Below are 20,960 nucleotides of genomic sequence, written 5' to 3'. Positions count from 1 at the left end.
TATTTACAAGGTTGTACTGCCCAGTGAGGCCCACTTTGCATCTCATTAGAGATGCAAAGGGAAGCGTCGGGTAAAAGGGTGCTAATATGTTCTAATTCATGTTAGCACCCTCTTGTTGATAGGGCGATAGTTTTATCTCTGCTTGTTTGGCTTTAAAAGCCACATAAGCGGAGATAAAGCCCTTGTAAATATGCCCCCACGTTAGATGAGACACTGGTGGAACCGCTGTAGAGACCGGCTCTCACATGCATCATACAGGCATCATAACCAATATCAGTGATCGCAACACTATACGCCTGCTGTCAGGAGGTCAGGCAGCTGGTGTCACCAAGGCTCACCGGGATTGACAGACCTGGGCATGGACATAGGCGATGCACAATGGGCCAACTCTCGCTTCGTAATTCGCACTGTGCTTTTGAATGGTCGCCATCCTCTTGTGCACTTCAAATACCTCAACTATATTTCACACCACAGCCCGATGGTGCCGGTACGGCTTACACGAAAACCTCACACTGCTTGCATTGCGGCACAGACGAGGCTGATTTTGCTTGTGTAGCACGGCACTGCCCCAGAGTACAACACTACTTTTGGTTTGAGATATTTCAGATCGCAAAGTGACGCAACGGCGGCGTAAAAGTGGCGCAAGTCCGTTATAAATCTGCCCCAATATTTCCAAATACACCCTAAACAAGGCTGAACATGATGTCTTGTCACGAGGGCTGTCTTTTGTACCCACCTCCACTCCTAATTCGTTTAACATCAAATTAGAATTGCAGCAATTTTTTAGAAAGATTCGTCTGAAACATTACTTCATGAAAAATGATGGATATGTTAAAAAAATGGCGGCAATTGAATTTCGCCCAGCATCTACTTTTACACCGGCTGCATACCTCATGAATGAAAAAATCATAGCCTATGAGAAAATAGTGATGAGCGAAGTCATGAAGTTATTGGATAATACCAAATACATCAGACACAATATCACGAAGGAAGAAAGACTAGCTCTCCATTCATTGAATGATAACAAATCTATCGTGATTAATACTGCAGACAAGGGGGGAGCTGTGGTGGTGTAAAATACAGAAGATTATATTGAGGAGCTCAACCAACAACTTAGTTGCCTTAACAGCTACACTCGGATCCCAGGTGATCCCACTAAGGAAATTGCCAAACTAATTAGAGATCTTACCAATCGTGGCATTGAAGAAGGATTCCTTTCAGAACCCGAATGTAGGTTCCTCAATAAAACAAATCCCAGGATTCCCACGATGTATACTATTCCAAAAGTACACAAGAATGTACAAAAACCTCCGGGAAGACCAATTGTGTCCGGATGTGGATCAGTGTTGGAACCCTTGAATCAATATTTGGACAGCTTTTTACAAACATTTGTCCTTGAGACTAGATCTTTCATCCGAGATACAATGCATACTATTCAATTGTTTGAAGATCAACCATTTGATAGATCCACACAGTTCTTTGTCACACTAGACGTGTGTTCGTTATATACCAGTATACCGCAAGAGGAGGCCATTGATGTTATTAGGAATGTATTAGACACTCGTCCTAAACCCCACTGGATCTCCACTGAATTTCTTGTACAATTGTTACAGATTGCAATGACAAGAAACTATTTCATGTTTCAAAATGTTTTTTACTACCAATGCAAAGGAGTAGCCATGGGAGCTGGGTTCGCACCGAGCCTAGTGAATTTATTCATGGATCACTTTGAGGATAAGAACATCTACTCAGATCAAAATCCCTATATCAATAATATATCTGCTTGGAAGCAATATATTGATGATATCCTTATGCTGTGGTCAGGTACTGTTGATCAATTGAAGTCGTTTCTAACTTGGCTGAAGTCTTGCTGCGTTGATATTCAATTTACCCTGACTCACAGTAATGATTCGATTCCATTCTTGGATTTGACATTGGAAGAAGAAGATGGAAGAATAGTAATGAATCTATATAAAAAACCTACGGACAGAAACACCTTGTTGCAGTATAATTCCCATCACCCTAGGAATCATAGGGACAATTTACCATATGGACAGTTTTTGCGATTACGCCGCAATTGTACTAGAAGAAAGGCAACGGATGTACTTATCATCAAATTGAGGGTCAGGGGGTACCCTAAGGGATTGCTCAACAGAGCCAGAAAAAGAGCCTGGTATAAACCTTGTGAAACCTTACTTGAAGTACAACCAAGAGACCAGCAAAAAAAGGAAAAATTGGTATGTGTAACAACTTTCAATATCCGAAGCAATGATATCAAAAAGGTTATTAAAAAATATTGGAACTTGGTGGGACCTGAAATTTGCATGACTGAGGCACCTATGTTTTCATTTAAACGTGCAAAGAATATCAAAGATTATGTAGTGTCCTCGTATTTAGAACCATCTCCCTTACCTGATATTAGATCACAACTCAGTTTGCCACCTATAATTGGACATCAAAGGTGCAGTCACTGTAAAGCATGCCAGTATACAATATCTGGTAGTACATTTATACATCGGGGAAAGACATATGGCCTAAATCAGTTTACTAATTGTAATAGCCAAAATGTTGTTTATGCTATTAGATGTCCATGTCAACTGATTTATGTTGACCAGACGACCCAGAAAATGAAGAACAGGATACTACAGCACCAGAGCAGATTAAAATGTAAGACGCAGGGAGCACCCCTAGTAGAACACTACAAAAGGGCAGGACATACCCATGAACACCTTGAATGGTGGGTCATAGAAAAAATCATATTACATCAGAGGGGTGGTAATGCTGCTACCACCCTGAACTACAGAGAATGTCGTTGGATCCATACCCTTGAGGCTGTTAGTCATGGCCTGAATGAACATGAAGAGACCTACATTCAAATGAGTAAATTGTAATTATTTGATTGGGAGGTCTGTAAATTTCGACTAGGCTTTTGGTTTCAGGGTATCTATCTTTTTGCTGGAGTTGTATTGATTAACCTTTTGCTCCCACAATGTGTATAACAATTATTATGATCTTGCCAACTATATACTATCGCAGTATAAATATACTTATATTGCTGGGTTTAGTCATACCATCGCGATGCTGACAAGGAAGAGTAAAAATGTTTTTGTAAACGACATCGTGGCGTTGGTTTGCGTAATTTATGCATTATTTTGTTATATTTATATTTTTGTATGAGAAATTAAGGGTTCAATACTTGCGAATGTACAACATATGAGTAGGGTTAATTTAAAAGCACACTGTCTATGTACAAATTGATGTAATGATGGATATGAACAGGTAATGTCGATAGACACTTCCGCTATATACTGTGTTCATAAGGATTCTTTGCCATGAGCTCGCCTCAGGCATCCATGACCACGGAGAATCCACACTGTGTGTTGAACCAATAGAGGGCGTGACTTGTTGACGCACTCACAGACCTCAAGGGATTATGTGAAATAGCGGGTCTCACTACCCGCGCGCCGCCATTATTTGCCGAGCGGTTGACGGATTCGGACGTCCCTCGAGAGTGTACCTAGTAAGCGTTGTTGCTAATCTCCATCAGACAACCACGTTATGCTTCGCTGCACTGACTAGGTTAATCGTTAATGGTACATCGACTCCGAGGACATTTTTCAATTATACGAACAATTATGTGTTCCATGCAGCGCTAAACTTTTCCCGAGTTTAGTTAAATGTTTCACTTTACTTGCAATCTGTACCGCCCGGACTTGAAATGTCCTAGTACGTGCTCGTTTAAAAAAAAAAAGCTTTACGAGTCACGCCGCATGGTTAAATAACTGTACCATCGGATATAAATCCGCCACTTGCGTAATATTTAAATAATCGCTTTCACAACGGATGCTTTATTAACTCGTTTGTCATGGGCTCTTCATTTTATTCAATCTAGTGGCTGTCAGGAGTTTGAATATTTCGCACATAAGGTTTTGGTTGTGTTCAATTATTTAATTGCTGTCTACAATAGACGCAGTATGTATAATAATCATATTCAATGGTTTAACAGGATAAAAATGTTGTTCCTTTTACAGTATTGGGTGATCGTTACGACGGCACCACATGTCTGACTGAAATAGCTAACTTCCAAGGTATGTGCTTCCCCTGCTTTATATCATACTTGGCAGCCCTATAGGAAAGACTTGATGATATTATTTAATCTCCCGTATTTGTTGCAGACCAGATAGAGCTGATTGATAGGGATGTCGGCTGACATCTCCGTATAGGTGTCCTCAGGATCGTAAATCGTACATTTCCTATTTTCCAGGTGAGCATTTTTGCCACTGACAAAAGTTTTTAGTTTGGCTTAAATTATATCACACACACATAGTTCTGATCTATTTTCGCACTTACAGGCTGCCGTATTTTCTTCTTTGTCCTGATGAAGACCCGCTTTAGATGCGTACAAAGCTGCACCTCTTCATAGGGTCGAAACGTCGACGTTGCCTGTTCAATCTGTCCATGCAATTCCACCATCAGAATCACTGAATAACATGTGTTGTTGTGGTTTATGCCTCTGAGTTTGGACTATTTTTATTCAACTGTATTTGTCATTGTAAATGTATGCCATACATGTCAATTTATGTTCAAACATTGTGTCACTAAGCACGTTCAGTCACTAATTGTCTAATGTCATTTTGGTCTTATGTTGGTTAGTCCTGTACATAATAATTCTCTAAGGAATATTTGTTGGATTCAAATATAGCAAAAAGAAAATTGTTTTTTGCGTCTTTCAAATTGCTATATATGTGTGTGTGTATACATACCTGTATATACTTCTGTATTCAATGAATATTTGAATATTGATCATATGCATTTAGTGCAGTGTACTAAAATTACTTCATTCCCAACAGAACCACTGTTTTAGTTTCCCTACCACAAGGTCAGTATAATAAAAATGAACGGTACCATTACCAAGGCATTGATGCTGCTGAAGACACAGGATGAAGGCCTTTGACCAAATCTCCAGATTCACCATTTTCATGCAGCTTCTTCATTACAAATGACCTCATCTATATATTAATATCATCGGCTCTATATATTAAATGCAGTGTAAAAGAAATAAGAAGGTGATTGATGATGTTACTATATGTGAAAACATTTGTTTTAAAAGTACTTAATGTACATGGTAGACAGAACTAAGTACAAATGATCAAGCTGCGATTCCTAAGAAGTGGTGAGAAGGGTCACTGCAAAATGACACCATTAGCCCTGTGAAAAAGAAAAAAAACTATTCTTGTTATTCAGGAGGAAGGCCATATTTGTGTCAGTTGTGTAATGGCAATGGCATGATGGGAACATTCCTCAGACACCCTAGATAGGAGAAAACTCGTCAAGCAGGAAATGCCCCTAGATATTTGCATGCAATCGAAGAGTGAAACCAGTCTAGTAAGCCTAGATACAGGAAATATTTTGGGGACCAGAACGTGCATTCAATTATTTGCATAAGCCTGCTAACATAAGGAGAGTATAATATCACTGAAATGCAACTTCTGTTTTTGACATACAGTGAGTTCTTAACAGTGAAGCTTGCTGACCCAGCTTTGCCAGGTAAGACATTTGCTCATTGAGCAGGGAGTTAAACTGTTGCGAACCCCTGCATTCTGATACAAGGGTGCTGTGCGGAGAAATGGGACAGTGTGTGGCAGTGAGGTTTATTTGTGTGTAGGAAGGGGATGCATTGCAGGAGAGCTCAGGAAAAGGGTCTTTCTCATGCTGGGGAGACTAGAGATGGAGGTAGCTTAAAGGTATGGGATGCTTTTCCATTGCCCCAAAATGCTGCCTTAAAAGACTTTTTATTTTGCTTTAAATGTGCAAAGTTGTGGGGTCACAGATGTTGTAATTTAGCACACATATAATGTACATAGGTGTATGTCTTATCAGTATTTTGATTACAGTGCTGGAACCTAAATGCTGGACATTTCGGGGCAGATTTATCAATATTTGACATAAAACAATGTAGCAAGACAACCTGCTGTGCTGTGTGAAATGGAGAGGGCTAGAATGTACTATATCTACCAACAGATGGGGCATGCCTGCTCTCTCCCTGTGCTGACGCACTATGAGCTGGCTAGCGCCTATGCTGGTACCTACTCCTTGTGCAAGGGTGCCTGCATTGCAGGCAGGGTCGTTTTGGTGCATGAAGGGATGCCTCCTGCACAAAAACACCCTTTAGAGGTGTTTACCTCTTTCTAAGTGTGCTGTACAATGCAGCACACGTAGACAGAGAAAACAATAAGGAGAAATAAACATATTTCTCCTCCCTGCACTTCTATCAGGAAGGCATATATTTCTGATGCAATCTTAGGTTTACCTGTCTTGATAGATTTCAGAATACATGGTTTGAATGTGTTACTCAGCATGGTTTGGATGTGTTACTCAGCATGGTTTGCATGTGTTACTCAGCATGGTTTGCATGTGTTACTCAGCATGGTTTGGATGTGTTACTCAGCATGGTTTGGATGTGTTACTCAGCATGGTTTGGATGTGTTACTCAGCATGGTTTGCATGTGTTACTCAGCATGGTTTGCATGTGTTACTCAGCATGGTTTGGATGTGTTACTCAGCAGACTTACGAGAATCTGGAGCACCTGGGTCATATTTTAAGCTTTGGAGTGAGGCGTTTGGAACAATACCCGGCGCGAATGTACATAGTTCTGAATAGCGTGTTGATTACTGTTGAGATATGCTGTGTGTTATTAGATACAGGTTTTAAATAGCGCTATGATACAGAAAGGTTACTTATATTCAGCTGATACGTGATCAAGTATGAGTTTTTAAGACATCCCTATGTTTCTTTGGTGCTCTAACTTTGGCTCATGGCGAAGATTCACCGTATAAGCAACGTGGACATCAGAACATAGATTTTATATTCCCTGTGGGATGGAATTATCTCCACTGATTAAGTAGACTTAATATATGGACGTATTAGATTCCTAATGAACTGTTCAACTCTAAATAGTGCATACTAAAATAGGGTTTGGTTCTTTCAGGGAACATTTTGGACTCTTGAAAGGTATTTCTGATTTTTTTACTTTTGAGGAGTGATGTGGGATTTATTTTTAAAGTCACCACACTTAGCTCACCGCATTTGGCTCGTCTCGCCTTCACCTAGAAATTGGAACTAGATCCTCAAGTGTGTGTGACACAGGAGGTGATTGTGTTGTTTCTTGACACTTATTGATCAGTGCACACACAATGGGTGCACGTAGAGGAATACCGATAATTTGGTCATATATTGGTTTTCTCCATCACCGCATAATATACGGGGCAAAATATATGTTTGCCCACACTCACCAACTTATAACATCTTATGATTTGCAATTTGCTCGTTCTAGTGTGCCAAGATCCCTGTGCATGCCGTAAACATTCTTATAAATACCACTACGGACACGGGTGAGGTTTGATGGGTGTAATAAATACACCTGTGTTGTGTAGCTTTACAAGGGCTTGTGTTTGTTTTGTATATACAGCCTTGAGAAATTCACGGAGGGGTTTCCCTTTTGTGCGACAAAACACTGATGCAAGAACAGAAAGGATAAAGAAAAGAAACCAAGCTCAAAAATTCTTTGTATCATTTATGCTTGACTAAATCAGATTGAATAATTGCGTATTACTGTAAAGATGTGTGCTGAGGATTGTGTTTTATGTTTATGTTGGTTTCGACCACGTGTTTGGGGAGGCGGGTGGTTCTTCTCTCCTTTTAGCACCGTCCATATAAATTTGTCAGAAATCCAAAATTTGTGTGAAAGTGCTACTTATCCTTGGAGCGCTATTTTATATATAATCATACCACTGCACCGTCAGAAATTTGATTCTAAATGTTGGTGATCAAACTACCCCAAACTTTTCAGAGAAATGTATGTTGAGGTAAATAAAAATTAACATCATGTTGGGAAACAGCACAGACAGTTCCTTATAAATAAATCAATGTTTTTTGTCTTTTACCCAAATGAAAACCCTTTGGTCATCTTAAACAAGTCAGGTAGGCTCATCAGATAGTGGTCAAACCATGAAGCATATCACAACCCAATTATACAAACAAATGAATAATCAAAAGTCCAAATAATAGTGCTGTTGAACAAAGGTACATTCCACTCCAACAATACAAAAATCTCAATTGTCCACCTACTTTTTACAATGGTATATGTTTGCTGACAATTGCTGCCCCAACATTAGTTTTATCAACTGTATTAGTATTGTCATACCTAAAACTTTTATTCAGAGCCAAGTTACAGAATCATGGTTGAGTGTGAAAATAGTGCCATGATATCATTCTCCCAAACTTATAGAAGCCAACCTGGAAGTACTTTCAATAAGCCCAGACATATTGGACACCTGTTCAATATCAACATTATAACATTAGCCATCTTGGTAAAAAAACTGAAACGTGTTCTTTCAAAACATATAAAATACAAAGGCAGCCATGATTAGGAAAAAGGTTTGTTACTGTTATGCTAAAGTCAGCTCTAAATTCGAACCACAATCTAATAACCAGTCCCACAAGTTGTAACTATATTAGACATGCATGTAAAACCAAATCATGCCAGTGTCCATCTTAGAAGAAGAAACAGTAAAATACTTTCAAAGGTTCAATGAGAGTTAATTCTCAGATCCAAAATCACCTATATTATGTCCATAGCTCTCATAGTACCAACAAAAAAAAAAGATAAATCAAAGTTCTCAAACACCAATTGTGCTTGATAAACAGTAGATGGAGTAAATATCAAGAGACTTTATAGATTCTTTGAAATGTAACCAGGTAATAAATCATTACTGTTTAAACAAAGCACATTAACATTATAGAACCCCACCAACAATAGGGGGTCTCTTCAGGACCTAACAATAAGGAACACTTGTTTTTGGTAATGAGTAATTCCTCTCTAGCATAAAACCATGCACGTTTTAGGGAGTTCTTCACTATTTTATTGGGATAACCCCTAGCAACCAATTTGGCTCTTAGAGTTTGATCTTCCCTCATGTAGCCCTCTTTGTGGGAACAATTTCTACAGAGAAGTAGAAATTGGCCGAATGGTAATCTATCCCTCAAGGCTCTGGGATGGTTGCTGGTGTAAGACAAGAGAGTGATTCTTTCTGTGGGTTCCTGTGGAGGCTAGCGCACAGTACTCCTTCCTGTTGTTTGATGGCTAAATCAAGGAAGGGGATTTCTGAATGGTGTATGGTGGACGTAAAGGTTAGATGTTTCTGAGCACCATTTAGATATATTACAAAATTGTGAAAGTTACATTCGGGGCCAAACCAGATATGGAAAATGTCCTCAATATAATGTTTCCAACATAACATGTTGGAACGATATATATTATGCATGGAAAGAGCATATGTTTGTTCAATATAATCCATATATATGTTTCCCAAATTGGGAGCAACAACTCTTCCCATTGACGTTCCAGAGCATTGTTGGTAGAATTCACCCTCAAATATAAAGTGGTTGTGTTGTAAATCAATTCTCAATAGAGAAATAATGAAACTAGTAGACTTGAACAGGCTGTACACGTGTATTCAACAGGTATTAGCAAAATGCTTTTTTCCTGGGGTATGTTGGTATACAATAATGATATGTCTACTGTAGCCAGCCAGTCAGTCTCTCTATATTGAAGGACATGTTGTCAATGAGGTTTATCATAAACATACTACCCCTCACAAAGGTCTCTTGTATGGGACATATTCCTAATGAAAAAATCAATATATCTACCAATGGGTTTTAAAACTGAGCCACCACCAGATAGAAAGGGCAAACTAGTGGATTAGTAACACTTTGTGGATTTTCGGCAGAGAAAAAAGAACTGTAGTATGGGGTGTTTCTGTATTCATATATTCAAACTCTTTTTCAGTTAAGTTATAGTTAATAATCCTTTGATTATTTTTTTCAGGTGTCCCTTATTGTTAGGTCCTGTAGAAACCCCCTTTCGTTGGTGGGGTCAAATGCCATTAACACGCATCTAAAACAAATCATTCTCTAGCCCCTACTATTGTACTAGAAGGCTAGCCCCTACTATTGTACTTGGGGAGAGGATGCAGCCTTGCAGCTAGAGCAGTCGACTTCAAAGCTGGGGAACCGGGTTCCAGTCTCGACTACGATGCTCAACATCCTGTGATTCTGGGCAAATCACTTAATCTCCCCGTGCCTAAGAAAAAATTAATGTGTGCTTGTGTTACGAAACTGGTGCTATGTAAAGCGCTCTGATACCCGATTTATCGGGTCTAGTTCGCGCTATATGAAACTTCCCCTGAGGAAATATGAATTTTTATGGTCAATTGTGTCCCCTATCTAGACCCCAACGGCTCCATGTACATGCTACAAGTACATGTATGTTCCCTCCACTTCAAGCTATGAAGACGCAAATACAATTGTGTCCAACGTTAATATGTCCTCTTTCAGATCTGCCATGAATGGGTCAGATATTCCGTTCCTAAGTATGCCTTGCCACCGTCTTTATATGGTATACTTTTCACGTTTTCCAGCTCTGGCAATGTAGGCCCTGAATTCTGCCATCGAGCTTTTTCTGCTTCTGCCTCTGAATGCTCCAGCCTGGACCTGCATCTGTATCCATGAACTTTGTCTTACTTCCTGCGCGGCTAACGGTGCTTAGCCCGGCCTGTTGCCTGCCAAAACTGTATTCAGCCTTCAAGTTATCTGCTCCGCTCTTCAAGAAATGCATTCCTGTCTAGTAGCTTAGGTAAACATCCCCCCAGCTGCAGAGCAAAGGGCCCGGCCTTACTGTCTCCATGCAAGTAATTCATGACTTTCGTTACCATGGTAGGCCCATGCCCCCTCGCATCTCATGTAGACACTTAGACGCTTGTACACGCACTAGCAGTCAGTATAGAATAGGATCTGTCCGAGAAGACCTTTCTTTCCAGATAATATAGTTCCTTAAACACAAGATATTAGATATGATTTAGGACTAGGTTGTCCTGACACCCCAGACTTCTGTCTCCTCACGTAGGGCTAAATGTCAAGTTCCCTTCACCCTCTAGTTACACGTCAATCACACGTCATGCGGCTGCGCGCGCATCTCTGCCATGTATTTCCGCTGACTTTGCAGGATTCTCTTATGGATCCACCCACTTGTGTCATCATCATAATGACGTTTTTAGTATACGCCTCTATGCACGCCTATTGTAACGCCTTTTCATTACGTATGTGTATTCTTATCAACTGTTACGCCTCCTGCATCTGTCTTTACTGTAATGCACTTCAATATAAATATGACAACTTGTCAATAATGTATTGCTGATCCCTTCCTGAACCTTCGTGGTGACGGAACTCGATTGCCTGGTTCGAACCATCATTCCTTTGTAAGGAATAAATTCCCTTTTATAACCTCAAATACCACGGATTCTGCCTCTTATTTTTCTGAGTTATTCTTACTAGACTTTTACCGCATAAAAAATAGTACAGGTAATTAAAATTTACCACATAATTGGCGCCCGAATAGGGACACCTCTCACACCCCACGCGCCGGAGGTGCGTTGCAGACCCGGTCTCCTACCACAGCCGGACGGACAATTACGCGTACCTACAGGATTTCCTGTATCTCCCTCAGGCCAACGGGGGCGACTGAGGCTGCGATCAACACCCAGACGAGGCGGTGAGGAGTGCGGAGAATCCCGACCAGAGCCTAGCTGAGAGAGCAAGATCCGAGGTATACAGAGGCCCACCAGATTCCGAAGTTCCGAAGTATCTAAGTCACGAGTCGAGTCCAGTCCAGTTTGGTCTAGTCCAGTCCAGACTTCCGAGGCCTTCCGTTCCGTGCTTCCCGGTGAGTACCGTTGCTGAGGACGTATCTAGACGTGCACATTAGTTTGTGCCGGTCAAGACGGGTCTGGGTACACAGACCTGGTCTGCACTGTTTTAGCAGTGTATCTGTACTGTTTAGCAGTACATACAGTATATTTAGTATTATGCAGTTAACTAGTTTTATTCTAATTATTATTGTTCGTTCTAAATGTTTTGATATGTTTTAAATGTCGTGGTATGAGTGATTGTTCGATCTTCATTATTGTGTTTATTGTATAAGTTGTGTTCAGGTCCGAGTAAAGGTAAGAATTAAGTAGCAAGGTTCAAAATGCCGTTATTTTCAAAATTAAGACAGATAAAAACTAGAAAAGGGATACTCGAGGAAGCTGTTCCCATCCCACCTAGGGACACTCCAGGGTACTTTATGTACCATAAACATGGCCTAGATGCCGTATTATATCTTGATCTATGGGTGGACTACACCAAGGATTTAGCAGAGAGTCAGAGATGGCCCGCTGCCGGAACATGGGATGCAGATTGCATCATGAGAGTAGAAGAAGTATTATGGAAAAAGAAAGCCAGACAGTCACAGAAAGATGCCATTGAACTATGGCGTAAAGAATCGCATAGGCGCACAGAGAAAGCGCTCAGAAAGGAAGAGAAAAGTAGGGTAGATTCAGAAAAGGCCCGAGAAAACATATTAATTGGCGAAGGTATCCGAGCAAAAACAGAACAAGTAGACAGACAACGAAACACTCTTATGAATGGTATGTATCCTCTTCTGGCCGAAGGTTTGCCTAAAGCCACCATGGAGGTACTAAAGGATCTGCCACCTCCATTACTCCCGATTAAAGTACATCCCAAGACCGCAAAGGACATTTTCCTTTCTTCCTATTTAGATGATGCAGCCCCCGAATATACTAATGGTGCGCAGCCACGCACACCACCCGTTAACGACGCTCAACCCCAAGAACAGCTGCACCCACCTCCGCAGCAACAAACTCCTACTCAAGTCCTAACCATTCCATCTGTTTCTACAGTCCTTCCTGCACCCACACTCTCTACCGTACACCCAACAAATCCTTTTGGACTTGGCACCTCGGGAGGTGCGACAGGAGGTTTTTCCACGCCACCGCCAACAACTAGATTGACTTATAGGGATTTAGCATACCAACGCACACCCCAAAGAGCTAATGACAATATATTAAATGAGCCTCTTTCCGATTGTAGATATGATCCAGTGCCAGGAAAACACGACAGAATGTTGCTGTCTTCAGTACGTTTGCGACGAGCTGCAAACTATTTAATGACGTTACCAGGAATGGTTGAACATCTAGACAAAATATATCGCTTTATCCAAACAGGGCAAGGTCCTGAAAGTATTGCCGAAGCCATGGAATACCAGAAAGTAGACATGCAAAAATTATTGTTACGCTTTTTTATAAACTGCTTGATCAGAAACAGAGATAGGCCTGAAGTAGATCCGGAGGAAATGCAAGTACTTACCAGATGGGGTCAGAATATAACAGACGGGAAACATGATAAACAGAAGTATATAGAAGTCATGTGCCGAAAAATAAGAAAAGAAGTAGAACGAATACATGAAAGAAGAGTAGAGGCAGATAAAACTGAATCAGAGGAAGAGGAGGAGGAACAGTCAGAAGTGGGCACAGGACAATTAGAATTACCAGCTAGACAAACGATAGCTTTTGTAGGAAAAGGAAGATCCTTTAATAAAACAATACGTTCGATACGTCCAGAATGTAACAGAATTTTTCAAACAGTTATCTCAAATCCAAGGACCCCTGAACACTTATTCCAGGCTACCGATAAATTACTTCGAGAACGAAGGGGGTACCATGTGCTCGATTCTATGGATGAACAAGAATTAGCTAGGTCAGCAGTACAATGGGCTGACAGCTCTGAAAAATACAGTGATGATGCGCTAGCACACACGTTTCTGAATCTCGCCCCAGACGAACAGCGTTTAGCTAGTAAATACATGATACAATATCTCCTTATATTATATAAAGGCCAACACTCCGATCCTGGTCCCCTACCTGATATATTGATAGAACTACTCACGAATAAATGGAGAGGTCTAGGTACCGATCTAATTAAAGTAATTCTAGAATACCGACATAGATATAGTGCCTTTTTGTGTCCAGAACATGATCCAGCTCCTTCCTTGGAGAGAAAAACGTATTACATAGACAGACAGAATCCTTTACGCGAAGTACACCCAGTTAGAAATGATGATAATACGTTTAGACGCTTATTCGTGTACACGCCCATAACTAAAATAGAACTATTGGAAATGAAAAAATTAGTGCCCAGCCATGACAAAGACCCGGCAGGTTTCCACCGTGAACTAAAGGACATGTTACTCATGGGTGATTATACCTATCCTGACATTATGAAAATATTGAAAGTATTATTGCCTGCCGGTATTTATGAGAAACTCAAGGAAAAAGAATGGGAAGTGGGAGACCAAAAGATTGATTGGACCGCATTAGAAACCGAAGAAAATAACAGAACTGCAGGCGTAGGGCTTGGGGACAAAACTAAAGCATTACCGGGATTATTAGTGCAGGTATTGCCACGTTTATTAACTACGAAAAAGGAAGATTGGGGAGCAATCTCAGCTTGCAAACAGAAACCTGAGGAAGACACTAGTGATTTTTATTCCCGTTTTGAAAAATGTTTTGGTATTAATAGCGGCCTGAAAGCAAGTAGTGATTCATATCCACATCTTTTTGTAACAAAACTAGTCGAGAATTCCCTGCCACAGGTTATAAACAGAGTATTGAAAGTTGAGAGCATTTGGCAAGCTAACACTCCTTCACAAATGTTACAAATGTTACAGTATCACCAGAATAGAATTAGAGAAGAACAAGAGCACGAACAAAGACGTATGAAAGACACGAAAATGAAAATGCTTGTCGCTCAGTCAGTTCCAGCTGACGGTCATAAAAAGGGTGCGACACAGTCCAGTAATTCAGCGGTTCCCGTTAAAGGGACATGCAACTATTGTAAACAGCCAGGTCATTATATAAACGATTGTGCAGTTCTGAAACATAATATCTCTACGGGTAAAACCAAGGAGAGACCACGTCTGCCTAGACAGGATCAGATCGAACAACAAGTACCTCAGAATGTACAGCCTATGCAAGCTGCACAACAGACCATAGCGGTACCACAGCCACAGCCTATTGCCGCAACACAGAACACGACACAACAGATGTACCAGTACGCACAAAATGACTATCCAGAGTATCAGCGATACACATGAAATAGCCTAGAGAGGGAAGTTGGCTTACCCCTTATTGAGGTTCCTGTAGATCAAGAGGGTCCTTATGTACAGAGTCAAGTATTAGGGAAAGACAGAAAGTTTCTACTCGATACAGGGGCAAGCAGAACAACTATAAGTCACGACGAAGTCCCAGGGGCACCCCTCTCAGGCTCACAAAATATTTCCCTTGGTTTTTCAGGAAATCCCACTATTAACGAAGTATCGCAACCACTTGCATTCACAGTCGGTCCATTAACACGGACTACAGATCTATTGCTTACGAAATCATGCCCAGAAAACTTGTTAGGTATAAAAACATTGAAAGCTCTAGGAGCTATAATATGCTGTTCTCCGGACGGAGTACGACTATTTTTGCGTGACTTTAAAGGTCACTACGTGTCGAGAGACATGGATCACCGGTTACAGAATCTACCTGCACATTTATGGGCAAAAGGCCCCACTGATGTAGGTTGTATGCACATTACACCATATCGAGTCACACTCAAAGCAGGAGTGGTACTACCGCGAATGCGACAATACAAGTTACCACCAGATGCTGTAGTGGCTTTACTGCAAATCATTGACGAGCTCATTGCACAAGGAGTGGTTGTAGAAACCGACTCCAATGTATGTAATTCTCCGATCATTCCGATTCTTAAACGAACTGATCCAAAAGCACCCCCAGTATATCGATTAGTTATTGATCTACGCGAATTAAATAAATGCATTGTACCACAATATCCCGTGGTCCCAGATATCTCTTCATTACTGACAGCCATTGATTCAGAAGCAACGTTCTTTACTGTAATTGACCTCAAGAACGCCTTCTTCAGCATCCCAATCGATCCGGAAAGCCAATATTTGTTCGGATTCAGTTTAAATGGACGAAGTTTTAAATTCGCACGCGCACCTCAAGGATTTACAGAAAGTCCTAGCATCTACAGCCAAGCACTGAAAAGACAACTTGACAGTATCCACATGCCTGTTAACACTGCACTGCTTCAGTATGTCGATGATCTGCTGATCACCGCCCGAAGCGAACCCGAATGTGAAAAAGCATCACTGACGGTTTTACATTTTCTGGCCGACAAGGGGCACAAGGTGTCCCCTTCGAAGCTGCAATTTTGTGCCCAGCAAGTTGTGTACCTAGGGCACTTGCTGTCCAAATGGGGGAGACAGCTCACACCTGACCGCATCCAGTTAATTGTAAACATGCCACCACCCAAGACCCAAAAGGAGGTACGGGCCTTCATAGGCCTCACTTCGTACTGCAGGCAGTGGATTCCCCAATATGCATTTTTAGCTAAACCGCTCATTCAGTTGACAACCCAGGAGGCAGCGACATCGACTGTCCTCCCTTGGACTCCAGAACATACACAAGCTTTTGAAGACTTAAAGAAAGCTTTATGCCAAGCACCTGTTTTAGCGACACCATGTTACAGTAAGCCTTTTACACTCTTTGTTACAGAACGTGAAGGTACTGCTTTGTCAGTACTCACGCAGGAACAAGCAGGATCACACAAGCCATGTGCTTACTTTTCTAGCACATTAGATCCCGTAGCTCAAGCTCTTCCTGCGTGTCTGAAATCAGTTGCAGCAACAGCTCTAGCGATCAGACAAAGCGATTCCATAGTATTAGGACATCAATTGACAGTACAAGTACCACACGCAGTAGAGGTTCTCTTGAATCGGACACAAACACAACACTTGACTATAGCACGACTGACAGGTTACGAACTCACATTGTTTCAGCCACACATAGAAATCAGACGTTGTAGTACATTAAATCCTGCCACACTTTTGCCATTAAGTGGAACAGACCCACTGGCGCATGATTGTATTGAAGTCATCACTATTACGACGAAACCCAGACAAGACTTGACAGACGTTCCATTACCAGACCCAGACCTGACACTTTATGTAGATGGTTCATGTATGAGAACAAGTACAGGAAAGTTAGTGGCCGCTTATGCAGTCACGACAGACACCGAAGTCATTGAAACAAATTGTATTGACACATTATCAGCTCAAGCAGCAGAACTTATTGCTCTGACACAAGCCTGTATTCAAGCCAAGAATAGAAAAGTTAACATATACACAGATTCACGTTATGCATTCGGAGTTGTACACGACTTCGGAGTTCTTTGGCGAGAGAAGGGTTATTTGAATTCTCACGGTGCCAACATTCAACACGGTCCCCTCATTCAAGCTCTGTTAGATGCAATACATCTACCTACTTCAATATCTATCATGAAGTGCAAAGCCCATACAAAAGTCACCGATATTATTTCCCAGGGTAACGACCTAGCAGACCGAACAGCTAAGCAAACAGCACAGAATCGGACTCATGCAACTGACTTGACAAAGACAATAGTTCCGACGCCGACACACTGCATGACAGTTAAGGATCCCGCCCTTGATGTAATTGACATACAGACACATGCTACGCCAGAAGAAATAAAGAAATGGATTGAATTAGGAGGGATCCAAACAGATCAGGGATGGATGACGAAGGGAAAATCTATATGGTTTCTCCCCGACTCAATGGTTCAAGTTATCATTAACACAATACATAGTCCAGCACATCTCGGAGAAAAAGCTATGTTAGACAGTATTCAACACATTTAGTTCAACAAACACTTACGAGCTGCAGCCAAACAGAAAGTCCAAACTTGTATGATATGTTGTCAGTTCAATCCAGGTAAAGGCGTACCTGTAGAACAGGGTGGATTTCAACCTCCCGATCACCCTTTTGAAGTCCTCCAGATGGATTATATCCAGATGGAACGATGTTGAGGATTCAAATACGTCCTCGTAGTTGTATGCACTCTTTCCCGTTGGACAGAGGCATATCCCGTCTCAGATTACACTGCCCCGACTACTGCCAAACAATTAGTTCGTGAATTCTTCCCACGGTATGGTTTGCCCAGTATCGTGTATTCAGATAATGGCCAGCCGTTCTCATCCGAGCTAATGAAACACATTTCACTCTTGTTAGGCTATCAATGGAAATTCCACTGTGTCCGACATCCCGAGGCAGCAGGTCTCGTGGAACGTCATAATCAGACCCTGAAAATACGACTTTCTAAAATATGTAGAGAGAAAGGCGTCGACTGGATAGTAGCCTTACCAGTTGCACTATTTTACATGAGAATGGTAGCACATTCTCGCACAGGGCTATCCCCGTACGAGGTGGTCTTCGGTAGGCCACCAAATATGTGGGGGACGCCTATACCTCGTAAAATAACTGATGTTGATTGTAATATGCTGACAGATTACCTTGCTTCCTTGATGTCTGCACTACAATCTTGCCGTTCACAGGTAGCTGCAGCCTTTCCCGACAACACCGAGGTAAAGCCCCATGAAGTGGTTCCTGGAGATCTAGTTCTCGTGAGAAACTTCGACAGGAGGAGCCCGCTGGAGCCTCGTTGGCAACAACCGAAGCTGGTTCTTCTAACGACGAGGACAGCAGTGAAGGTCGAGGGTCGCAAGGGTTGGTTACACTCGAGTCATATCAAGAAATTTCATGGACTACCGTCTGATCTGAACTCTCAACCCTGCCCCCTTCCAGAGACTGATTCAAAACTCCCCCTGGTTGAAAGGACCGAAACACAGGAATACAAACTGAAACTAAGGTCTAGCAAGTCAGACAATTCGATTGTTTAAGTCCTCTCCAAGGTGAATCGGTTGAATTAAGTCTTTGACATGTATCCTCTAGACCGAATTAGAGAGAAAAATAGACAGAAACGGCTCAAGAAACATGCATACTGTAAATCACTCCATAGTCACTGTATAGTGACATTGTTGATTATGTTTTTTCTATGTCTTTTTATTATTGCTGCAAGTATACTGTTACACATGTACTATCCTATTTTCAAGCGTGCTTACAATGTTACTGCCGAACATTCTTTTAGTGAACTACCTCCACATGAGTTGTCCTATAGATTTGCGCTGCGCAACAACACATTTATTAGTATGTTACATCATTCCCATCAGACCAGCAATGCTACCAATTGTTGGATATGTGGCCGACTCCCTCCCTATCAGAAATACAAAGGAGTTCTACTTCTCTTTCCGTACCCATTTACACACAATGGTTCCTGTGGAGCATGGTTTAGTTTGATCAACTCTTTAGATTCAAACACTGTAGTTTACCAGAGCAACTGGGTATGGGGAAACCTGAACTTAGTTTTGCTTAAAGCCTGTTATCCTAACAAGGAGGGACTTTCCAAAAGAACAGGAACTGATCTAGAAAATGAAGTATATGGATTAGGTAATTTTACACTTAACTTCATGATTCTGAATGTTGAATCTGAAGCTACACTAGTCTTGCCTGCTATGTCCGTATTACCAGTCAAAGGTGAATTCTGTGTAAGAAAGAATCGTTCAGTACACCTGGGTCATAGTAAATGTACTACTGTGATCGAATTCAGTGATAAAGGCAAGTCTACATTTAGAGCTTCCCGTCATTCCTACTTCATATGTGGTCATACCGCATATATACGCCTACCTCCAGACTGGGATGGTACCTGCTACATTGCATTCCTTTTGCCACCTGTTTTCCTAGCCCCTCCCGATTATCATAGAAATACCAATCTAGTACACCATAGACCCCAGAGAGATATCCCGATTGTTGACTACACCGAAACAGCATGGGAACAATATACAGACTTCAATAAAGGTCTCTTTCCTTACATAGGTGTTGTCTCAAACAGTAAACTGATACGTAGATTAACCAGAACCCTTGAAGCAGTAGTGAATGAAACTACCTCTGCCCTAGGCAACTTAACAGAGGAGCAGTCTGCGATGCGGATTGTTGTTCTCCAAAATCGTCTTGTCCTTGACGTCATCCTAGCAGATAGGGGCGGAGCTTGTAGGGTCATCGGATCAAGTTGCTGTGTTTTCATCCCAGAAAACGCGCCATCCGTATATAAAGCCATAACTCGTCTTCATAAGATTGCAAGCCAGATACATCAGAATCCAGGCACCTGGACATGGTCCGGTTGGTTCTGGAGCATATTGTCAGCCTGGGGATGGAAAGTCCTATCCTTCCTAGGTATTGGCTTTCTCATAGTATTCAGTTGTTGCCTATGTCTACAATGTGGACCAGCGATTTGCGGCCTGTGTGCCACATCGTGTATTCCTCGTTCAAGTTTTCATTCAAGATCCCGGAAGAAGAAAGAAGAGCAAATGATGTTACATGAACAGATTGATGGATTCCTGAAGATCGATATTTCATGAGGGTCCGTAGGGGACAAGGAGGGAATGAGGAAATATGAATTTTTATGGTCAATTGTGTCCCCTATCTAGACCCCAACGGCTCCATGTACATGCTACAAGTACATGTATGTTCCCTCCACTTCAAGCTATGAAGACGCAAATACAATTGTGTCCAACGTTAATATGTCCTCTTTCAGATCTGCCATGAATGGGTCAGATATTCCGTTCCTAAGTATGCCTTGCCACCGTCTTTATATGGTATACTTTTCACGTTTTCCAGCTCTGGCAATGTAGGCCCTGAATTCTGCCATCGAGCTTTTTCTGCTTCTGCCTCTGAATGCTCCAGCCTGGACCTGCATCTGTATCCATGAACTTTGTCTTACTTCCTGCGCGGCTAACGGTGCTTAGCCCGGCCTGTTGCCTGCCAAAACTGTATTCAGCCTTCAAGTTATCTGCTCCGCTCTTCAAGAAATGCATTCCTGTCTAGTAGCTTAGGTAAACATCCCCCAGCTGCAGAGCAAAGGGCCCGGCCTTACTGTCTCCATGCAAGTAATTCATGACTTTCGTTACCATGGTAGGCCCATGCCCCCTCGCATCTCATGTAGACACTTAGACGCTTGTACACGCACTAGCAGTCAGTATAGAATAGGATCTGTCCGAGAAGACCTTTCTTTCCAGATAATATAGTTC

At 41.6% G+C, this 20,960-nt stretch overlaps 1 protein-coding gene across 2 annotated transcripts in view; it reads left to right on the top strand.

Annotated features, from left to right (window-relative positions):
* Positions 1 to 5,450: 5,450 nt before the first annotated feature.
* LOC146854037 (echinoidin-like) overlaps positions 5,451 to 20,960 on the top strand; it is a 147,209-nt gene continuing 131,699 nt past the window's right edge. Inside the window, exon 1 of one of the 2 annotated variants that reach the window (XR_014981159.1) lies at positions 5,451 to 5,547. Coding sequence is in view for 1 of the 2 variants with exons in the window: in XM_085651889.1 (XP_085508015.1) it covers positions 5,481 to 5,547 (67 nt within the window). In the remaining variant the exon portion in view is untranslated. The remainder of the gene's footprint in view (positions 5,548 to 20,960) is intronic. The other variant, XM_085651889.1, reaches the window with a different exon arrangement.

Source organism: Triturus cristatus, chromosome 4_1, assembly GCF_964204655.1.
Source record: "Triturus cristatus chromosome 4_1, aTriCri1.1, whole genome shotgun sequence".
Taxonomy (NCBI): domain Eukaryota; kingdom Metazoa; phylum Chordata; class Amphibia; order Caudata; family Salamandridae; genus Triturus; species Triturus cristatus.
Note: the sequence above shows the minus strand (reverse complement) of the source record. Positions and strands in the feature narration are given on the sequence as shown.